The sequence below is a fragment of the Centruroides sculpturatus genome, unplaced genomic scaffold, assembly GCF_000671375.1.
Source record: "Centruroides sculpturatus isolate CEXI.00-Female unplaced genomic scaffold, Cexi_2.0 scaffold49, whole genome shotgun sequence".
NCBI lineage: Eukaryota > Metazoa > Arthropoda > Arachnida > Scorpiones > Buthidae > Centruroides > Centruroides sculpturatus.
The window spans coordinates 325,949-336,580 of NW_019384317.1; the positions used below are offsets into that span (position 1 = coordinate 325,949).

The following is a 10,632-nucleotide window of genomic DNA, read 5'->3' on the forward strand; positions in this document are numbered from 1 at the left end:
AAGAATAATATAAAGGTTAGCAAGTATTGTCGGGAAATAGGCTGCCAGGCAAAAAGGAAAAGTTCAATGTTAGAGATAAGTATGTAAATGAGGGGAGTGGTCTCAATCAGAATTGTGACATCACCTCATAGAATAAAGCCTGTACCTCAAGCGAAGATGAACGAAATGAGCTTCTGTTAGCAATGAGCATGGTGAGCTTCATAGCAGCGAATGAGAGAGGTGTCCGATAGTGATAAAGTTGTTCCAAAGTGTTTTGAAGTTATTCAATTTGTGGATCGAAGATTAGAGAAAGTCTTGAGAATTGAGGAAAAAGATTCCTAGTATGTTGAGGTGACGGTTAAGACCTTAATTCACAAGAATTGTTGTACATAAGTTAAGTCTTTGAATTTTTTGTCAAATTCCAAAGGGGAATATATTTAAGTTAGCAAATAGATTTTGTTTTGTCGGGTTGATTCTTATTGTTGATTTTCTTTGAATAAATTGTTGTTTGATTGTTATTAATTTTGTACATAGTCATTATTAGAATTATTATTAAATATTGAATTGTTTTTTGACTAACTTTGTCATTATTTCTTTCGGTGCATGCTTAAAGTCCATGCCTGGCACATTTATCTTGAATCCACATAAAATACCTGTTAGGTAATGGCTATTTCCGGCACACAGTTCGTGTTGATAATCGTTGTAAAAGGCATAAAAATAACTTAGTACTTTACAGTGTGACTTACAGGGGCAAAACAACAATAAAATTCAGACCTGATATGGAAAGCTTAGGGGCTGGAGACCTCAATTAACTATATACAAACTTCCAGTCTTGTCCAGGAGGCATGTAATTTTTTTTACATTAAAAGAGGATTAAAAATTGCAGTCTGGCATTATGACAATGTCACAATAAATAATTGCTTGTTATCTTTATTCTTACTTGAAAATAATTCAGCTTTTAGATATATTTGGCTAGTAAAATTAAAAAATTAAATTAAATTGTATAAATATATGGTAATTTTTAATATTTCAATTTGAAACTTTTTTGCATCATACTTAAAATGTAAAATATAAAAATTAAGTTATTATTGAACAAATAATTACTGATATCTGCCAATTCCAAGGTTTTATTTTCAGAATTTTTATGAAATCTTGATTTCATTTCATTAAAATAACCACCAATTAAAATGCCTTGATCATATTTATGACAAAAGAATTTTCCGTCATAATCTCGGATAACTGAAAAAGTTAAAAAAAAAAAATCAAATATTTATTCTAATTTACTTTATGAAAACTTATATCACATTTTAAAAATGCTAATAGTAATTTTCGTAATATTGACCAATTTATAATGAATAAAAACAGTTTATGATTATTCTGTGTGTTAATAATTCATAAGCAGTTCTATTGAAAAATGACAGTTTAGTATAATCTCAGTAATCTGACATATATGGAACCTTAAAGGATGCAATTGTCCTTACAACACTACCAGGGGACTTTGCCCACTTGTTCCCAATATAGACTATTCATAAGGAAAATTTCAATACATATACCTTTCATCTTTTAAATTCCAAGTTCAGATCTGTTTTGAAATGCATCTCCACACTCAAATTAATTGGAAAAAAGAAAGTGTTTAATCAGATCACATAAAAGAAAACTTTCCTTTCAGATTTTCTCCATCAAAATCAAACACAAAACAACCTTCAGATTTTAGAACAAAACAGCATATTTTTTTTTAATCTAACATCATGATTATTTTGAACATCCCACAGAAAATTTCTCCAATTCCATGTTTATATGGTTCACTCCACTTACTTGGCCCACCTGTTCCCAATTTATAACAAAAACTTTGTGACAATTCAACTGCCTGTGAGGACCAATCCCAGTTCTTTTTGCTCTCTTCATTAAACCTGTAGGAGGGTGGCTCAACTTTCCCATCTCCATTCACTTTGCTCCTCTCTCTGCCCAACCCCCTTTGCTTCACTCACTTATATAAAAATTTTGTGACAATTTGTTGATTCCTAGTGCAGCTGTTTCTATTTTGCTTTTTTTTTTATAATGAAAAAATGTGTCATGACAATTTTAAGCTAAGTGTTTTTTATATATATATACAGTAATATTTGTGATTAATTTCAAGAAATCTTCATTACTTTAAAAAAGTTTTCATAATAAATGTAAAATGACAAAATGCTGACTTACTTGGTAAAGAAGGAATAATTCCATGGACTGGTTGTGTTACAATGAAAGGTAAATCAGTGAAATGTATAGGAACACGAAATGGTGGAATGCACTTTTGTCCTAATTCTCTTGTATTCTGAAAAACTAATAAAATTTTTAAAACTGCAGAATATTGTAGATAAAAAATCAAAAATAAACTGAAAATTTTTATACCATTCCTGCACAAACTACTAAATATTCACACTCAGTAATACCAAAATTTGTCTGAACGCCAGTAACTCTACTATTTTCAGTTAATATTCTAAGTACTTGACATTCTTCAAAATACTGAGCACCTGTTAAAACAAATGATTAAACTAAATTCTGTTTATTTTTTTAAAATATTTTGGATTTAATTTTAAAATGTTCCTTACACTACATCAAAAAAATTAATTATTTGTATGTTTATATATAAAATTTTTTAATAAAATATATTAATAAATTAAACAATAAAAAAATAATTTATTTATCAGTTATTAGCCATATTAGTCACTAATGATTTATTATATGGTAATATGAAATAATCAGTAACATGTCTTCCTTGGAAGCACTGCTCGCTTTCCTTGTATTTTCTAATAAATAAATACATATTGTGCAATTATTTTCATATTTTAACGTACATTGAATTAATTAAAATTAATATTTTATTATAACCGCATTATGTATCTTATTACAAATTTCTATACTACATGTGAAAAAACGATAAGATTGCTATCGTATATTTGAATATCAGTGGTGGAATGGAAGCACTGTATTGTCGAATATGGGACAGTTTCGGCAAAATATCTGAATGGTGTAAAGCAGCCAGATTATATGCATTTGCACATGTGCTTTACAGAGCACCAACCTCACATGTTTTAGCTGGTGGATGCTACATGCCAAAATATCGTACAACGCTTTCAACGATTCTATCCAGGATCGGTTCTGGGCTGTTAGCCGCTTGCCTGCTAGATATTTGGCCACTCTCACTCTATTATGTGAATCACAATTAGATTTATAACTTAACCCAACCGATAGGAGTTTACTGATATGTTTTTATGATAGTTCTGTATAGTTGACAGGAGTTTTTAAAAAATTCATTAAAATATTTGATATATTTATTCCGCTCTCCCATCTTGTATTACTTACAGATTTCAATGTTAAATTAGTAATATTACGATTTAGTATGTCCCATCTATAAGGGATGCAGAAAAAAACATGTACAATACTTGTATAATGTTAAAAAATTAATTGTTACTTTGGCAGAATCATTTACAACTAAATTTAATGAATGACATGCACAAGGTACAAAAAATCTAGAATTTATTTTCCTTACATTTACAATTTTTGTATCTGTTGTCATAAAAATTTGTCTTTCCACTTCTTTCCCAAGACTACAAATAATCAACTACAAAGTAACCGGTTTCGACTTATTTCTACTTAAGAAGTAGTTAAAATAATTAAGCAATTAGGGAATTGGAGACATAAACAAAACCCTGACGAAAGAGCCAAAATTTTACCTAAACAAAAGCTTAACTGAACCAATCTCTAGCTGAGTACAGTGGGGACTGATTTCTTCGAAATATCAGATGTAATAAAGACAGAAATTTTTCCAGTTCAACTAGAGTGCACACACTGCACACTACCAGAACCATCTCTGATTCCACTCGTAGGGAGCTACTCGACTAAGTGGATTGTTTTAAGATTTAAAAAGTAAATAATATTTTATGTTATTTTTATGTACGTTTCTTTACAAAGCTATATTTAATTATAATTTTCTTTAAAAGTATATTAATATAATTGAAGAATATTTTGTACCAGGTATGTGTATCCACCACACATTTTATTTCACTAAGTAAGTTTTTATAATTTTATTTTTAATTGTAGCCCTTATATCATAGCTAGTGATTCAGAAAGTAATTGTGATATTAAAAATACATTTAGAGACGTCTACGGCTTTTACTGGCTTATCAAACAAACGAATACGAATGGACCCTAGACCAGGTATGGCCAACATATGGCCCATGTAATGGATTTATGTGGCCCATGATTAATCTTCCAACATTAGCTACTCAAGTCAGAATAGATAAATGAAAAATTCTAATGCCTAAATAAATAAAAAATAAAGGTCAACACTGGCTCTCCGGTTAGAGTTAACCTTCCATTACAAATCTCGTAAGTACAGCGTAGAATGTTGATAAAGCACGATAATGTAAAGAATGTATCTGTAATCTCTATGTACAATTTAGTCTCTACGGGGTGACACCACAATGAGATCTCGCACCACCTCAAAATCTTCCTAGGGCAGCCTCTGGTTTGGCCCGTGAAAAAAGTTTTCTTTCCAATTCGTCCCGGGGGCAAAAACTACTGTTGGCCACCCCTGCCCTAGACCATCACTGATGCGCAATTAACCAATTGCCCCTGGAAGCTGGCTTCTTACAGAAACACAGCTTCCCTATCATCAAATGTCATGGCACACCACTGGAAATAATTCTATCAAATTTAAAAATTCTTCATAATGAAAAAAAAACACTAAAAGAATCAAAAAAGCATCTTTGTAAGTTATCCTTCATCACATATGTCAGGAATGCAACAAAGACACATAGCAGAATTACCGTATTTACTTGCATATAGGATGAGGTGGGACTTTAAAGATCAAAATAAAGAAAATTAGATTTATTAATACAATTCTAATTTTATTTTGTTTAATCACAAGTAAAATATCAAATAAACATAAATGTACACATTGTCCAGCAAAAATTACTGGCATTTTAAACTTTAAGGAAAATCTTGTAAAATTGACAACATAATTTGTTCATGTAAATCTGGACAATCGGGAACCTTTTTTGCCAATTCTTAACATTCAAATCCACTTTCCATCGATTACACTTGCGAGTTTCTCTGAATTCTGATTTTCGAATAATCATTTGTTTTCATGTGGGAATGGATTAAAACTTATATCGGGCTCCCATGTGATTTTGGAATTTCAATCTGGAATTCAATTCAAAAGCTTTGCTTTTCCTATTGCCCATCATCTTTACTCCTGACAATATACAAAAACGATTCAAATGACCCAGATAAAATACTTTTGTTTTTAAATACAAGAGGATAAGCAAAATAAAAAAATGAAAATAAACAGTTCACAAAACTCATTTGCCAAAATGCAAAGGATCTTTCACTCTCACGTATAGGACAACCTAGGAATTTGAAGCTGTGATAAATGAATAAAAACCTTGTCTTATATGCAAGTAAATACGGTAATCCTTATTTCGAGGTTCTTCTATCTCAGTATATAAAACTTGTTAAAATCAGCCCTCTGGAGGTTGCACAATGTAAAAATATATCTATAACTCAATTTTTAATTAATCACAACCAGTTGATCTGATGAATTATCAGACTATTAAAAGATTAATTTAATAATTAGATATTAAGTAATTTGTCTAGAAGTAGCTGATCAAGCTGTTAACTTGTGTTAATTTTAATAATTATAATAAATTAATTATTTAGAATTTCTAGNTTACAAATTTCTATACTACATGTGAAAAAACGATAAGATTGCTATCGTATATTTGAATATCAGTGGTGGAATGGAAGCACTGTATTGTCGAATATGGGACAGTTTCGGCAAAATATCTGAATGGTGTAAAGCAGCCAGATTATATGCATTTGCACATGCGCTTTACAGAGCACCAACCTCACATGTTTTAGCTGGTGGATGCTACATGCCAAAATATCGTACAACGCTTTCAACGATTCTATCCAGGATCGGTTCTGGGCTGTTAGCCGCTTGCCTGCTAGATATTTGGCCACTCTCACTCTATTATGTGAATCACAATTAGATTTATAACTTAACCCAACCGATAGGAGTTTACTGATATGTTTTTATGATAGTTCTGTATAGTTGACAGGAGTTTTTAAAAAATTCATTAAAATATTTGATATATTTATTCCGCTCTCCCATCTTGTATTACTTACAGATTTCAATGTTAAATTAGTAATATTACGATTTAGTATGTCCCATCTATAAGGGATGCAGAAAAAAACATGTACAATACTTGTATAATGTTAAAAAATTAATTGTTACTTTGGCAGAATCATTTACAACTAAATTTAATGAATGACATGCACAAGGTACAAAAAATCTAGAATTTATTTTCCTTACATTTACAATTTTTGTATCTGTTGTCATAAAAATTTGTCTTTCCACTTCTTTCCCAAGACTACAAATAATCAACTACAAAGTAACCGGTTTCGACTTATTTCTACTTAAGAAGTAGTTAAAATAATTAAGCAATTAGGGAATTGGAGACATAAACAAAACCCTGACGAAAGAGCCAAAATTTTACCTAAACAAAAGCTTAACTGAACCAATCTCTAGCTGAGTACAGTGGGGACTGATTTCTTCGAAATATCAGATGTAATAAAGACAGAAATTTTTCCAGTTCAACTAGAGTGCACACACTGCACACTACCAGAACCATCTCTGATTCCACTCGTAGGGAGCTACTCGACTAAGTGGATTGTTTTAAGATTTAAAAAGTAAATAATATTTTATGTTATTTTTATGTACGTTTCTTTACAAAGCTATATTTAATTATAATTTTCTTTAAAAGTATATTAATATAATTGAAGAATATTTTGTACCAGGTATGTGTATCCACCACACATTTCATNCTGTGGAACGAATTATATGTTTTAACATGTATTTCTATGGGAAAATGCGTTTCGTATAACGGACGTTTCACTTAACGGACGTGCACCTGGAACGGATTAAGTACGTTGTACGAGGCACCACTGTGTTTAGGTGTCTGCAGATAACTTGTTCTTTTTGCTCAGACCAAAGCCGTAACTCTTTCTTACCTTCCACATTGCTGGTTTTATCATAACTAATTGTAACAAATGAAGAGTGAGCTGCTTCTAGCATTTTTTTTTTTTTTGGAAATGGGGAGCCAATACTTCAATTATTAAATAGAGCAATTTCTTCTCACTCATTGATATTCCTTAAGGAAGTTTAGTTTTTGGAAGCATTGCTTGTAGTGTTGGAACCATATTATTAGAAGCAGCAAATGAGAAATTACTACATATTGTTTTCATGGCCCATATAAGTTCTGCATGGCATACAGCATATAAACATGGTATGGATTATATAAACTCACAGTTGCTGATCCTTCTCCAGTCATATTGTCAGTATTACTTGGAATTTCATCAATTTTTAATGGGTCCAGGAAATTATCACCTGGCCCAACCAATGTCAAGTATAACTGTCTTGGACCATAAGCACAGGTAAATTTTTGTCTATGCTTGGCAGTACCTCCATGATCAAAAAGTGCTTGGAAACCTTTTTCACTTATATTATACAATTACATACTTTGCAAAATATGTCGGTGTCTGAATGTACAGTTGCCCATAATCCTACTGTACAATCTGCCTTGTCCTTTTGTTTCAACCAATCAGTTCGGAATTTGCACTTTGGTGGTGTCATATTGAGTGGATTCAAACCATTATATTCATCATCTGTACTCTTACTTGGAACCTGCTATAAACCAACAGTTTGTTGGTATCATTCCGCTAGAGATTTTTATTGGTCAATCGTAATCGGAAGTGAGTAAATATGTGTTGACCACATGATCGGTCACTTCTCTGCATGTGTTAAAATAGAACAGAAGAATAAAAATTACCAATAAAATAAAGCAATACTTAGAAAATTAACTTTAAATATATATTATTTAGATTTATACAAAATATATTTACAATTCAATAGTTTAATGTATTTCAAAATTTTNAAAAAACAAAATATTCTAAATTTTTCCGCATTCAATGCTGTTATCTATACATATATTGATGATGGCCTTGACATGAGGCTGGAAACATTTCATAATAAATATATCTAGTTTCCAGAATAAAGTTTTCTTCCTTTTATTTAAATAATAATAGAATACAAGAAAACAGCATTAAATCCTTGGTTACAAATACTGTCGACTAAGCTAACAGAAAGTTTGACATCTAAAAGAGAACATTTCAAGAATATTCTCTTTTATTCTTGTATTATAATAGCTTATTTTAGGTTTATCCTGGGTCAAGGAATAAATAATGATTATTTAAATTTATAATATGCAATGTAAAAAATTACAATATATATTAAAATATGTCTACTAATTAACATTTAATAAATACCTCTGGAGTTTTTCCTGCAATCCACTGACCATCTGGTGTGAAACTGTAACTAACTTTTACCATTTGATCGATATCAACTTGGGATAAAATAGGTAATCTTTGTTTTGCTTCATTGTACAAAGGCACTATCAAAAATAATGTATAATAAATTATAGAGATACTTAACAACTTATAAATATTATAATGAATATATTTATTTTACTGCTAAAATTTCTAATAATTTAAATGGTTTTTATTCTTTATTAATAACTAATCAACTTTATAGACTCTAATTACTTTAATTTTATATTTAAAAAGGCAAAACGGTTACACTATATACTTCAAATAACTTTTAATTCATCAATATTCTATACAGAAAATGTTTTTGGCCATATTGAATGGCCTGAAGAACTACAAAGTTTCAATCAAAAATTAAAACGCTATTCAATATAAAATATAGAATCTCCACAAACAGTTTAAAATTTAATTAAAGATGGTTACATAGAAAATATGGACAACTACAGGGTGATTATAATTAAAGTTGTCCTACTCAGACCTGTCTAGAGTCTATTCTCATTGACATATTTTGATGAAACTTGGTATATACATACTGTACAAAGAAGTGACAGTTGTTAAAGTTGAGAGGAGTGTGATGTGTGCGAGAGTAGAGGAGGCGTGGAGCTATGGCGAATCGTCGTTTGAGCGCTTGTTCTTTTTGCAAGCACAAAGTTTTGGAAAATGACTTATTGACTTGTTCCAATTGCTCTAAATTTGCTCACTTCTATTGTTTTGGGATCCAGGCAGCAAACTTCCATAAGTTCAGCAAGTCTTACAAAAAAACTTGGAAATGTGAAGATTGCAAATTAGTGAAAATTGTTAAGAACAACGTAAATTGGACACAGGAACTGGAAGACGACAGAGAACTGGGTGAGTGTGAACAGATTATTATGACTTCACATAATTATAGTAAAAACGTGGATAGAACACCAGATAATCTAACTTTCACTCCAACGTCACCCTTAAGTATAACTACCAAAAATTCTGAAGTAATTTTACAAGAAGTCAAACTTATACACTTTGAGTTGAGTAACATAAAAGAAACAAACAAAGAAATTCAGAAATCGATAGAATTCTTAGCAAACAAGTTTGACAAAATGGAAGAGAGAATTAATATTTTAGAGAGAAACTATGTAACTGTTATAGAAACAATGACAGAACTAAAAGAAGAGAATAAAAGTACAAAGATAGAATTAAATTCTTTAAAAGAAAAATTCTGCATGTTGGAGCAGGATCTAAACAACTCTAGTTTGGAGATTGTTGGCGTGCCGACACTTCAGAATGAGAATTTAACAGAAATAGCATATAAAATTTTTTCGTTTATTGACGATAATTTTAATCAATCAGGTCTATTGAATGTCTATAGAATTAAATCCACTAATAACGAAAGAAATGAATTCAAAACTAAATCGCAACCAATTATAGTGAAATGTGCCAATTCAGTTGTCAAACAAAAAATTATAAATAATATTAAAAAGAAGAAGATAAAAATAACTACAAATGCGTGTCATATTATAAATGAGGAATATAGAATATATATAAATGAACATCTTACTCCATATTATAGAAATATTTTCTATAAAACCAGAATGTTAAAAAAACAAGGAAAAATATTAAACACTTGGACGAATAACGGAAATGTGTATTTAAAAAAGGATACTTCTTCTCCAACAATTCGGATACCAACATTGGACAGTTTAGAGAAAATTTTTCGGAATGATTGAATTATTAACACATACAAAGATAGATGACTTCTCCAAAAAGGGCATATTCGTTTTTTATTGCAACGTAAGAGGCTTAAATAATAAATATTTAGAAATACTTAAAACAATCGAGGAATATAACTGCAACTTTGATGTATTAGCTTTTTGCGAAACTTGGACAAATGATGTAAATCCTCCACCATATATAAAAGACTATCGGCTAGAAAAAATAGAAAGAAAACCTAATCAGCATGGAGGAATTGTAATATATATACATAGTGATAAACATTACGAAGTTGTTTCAGATCTAACTTTTACAAGAAATTATATAGATATAATTACGATAGTTATAGGTAATTTGATGATAGTAATAGTCTATCGTTCTCCATCTACAAACTACAGGATTTTTATGGATGTTATAAATGAAATACTATTACATAAATCAACTAAATATGGAAAATATAAATTGCAAATAATTGGAGATTTTAACATCGATTTACTTAAAAATAACTCCTCCGACACATCCGAACTGGTACATCTTTGC

The 10,632-nt window shown here is 30.2% G+C and overlaps 1 protein-coding gene across 1 annotated transcript in view; it reads right to left on the minus strand.

Moving 5' to 3' along the window:
- Nucleotides 1-10,632, minus strand: part of LOC111623658 (pyruvate dehydrogenase phosphatase regulatory subunit, mitochondrial-like) — a 62,709-nt gene that overhangs the window by 25,901 nt on the left and 26,176 nt on the right. Inside the window, exons 9-14 of the mRNA XM_023366330.1 lie at nucleotides 8,350-8,474; nucleotides 7,597-7,711; nucleotides 7,332-7,513; nucleotides 2,371-2,508; nucleotides 2,179-2,293; nucleotides 1,084-1,218 (exon numbers count right to left, since the gene is read on the minus strand). Coding sequence (XP_023222098.1) covers nucleotides 1,084-1,218; nucleotides 2,179-2,293; nucleotides 2,371-2,508; nucleotides 7,332-7,513; nucleotides 7,597-7,711; nucleotides 8,350-8,474 — 810 coding nt within the window. The remainder of the gene's footprint in view (nucleotides 1-1,083; nucleotides 1,219-2,178; nucleotides 2,294-2,370; nucleotides 2,509-7,331; nucleotides 7,514-7,596; nucleotides 7,712-8,349; nucleotides 8,475-10,632) is intronic.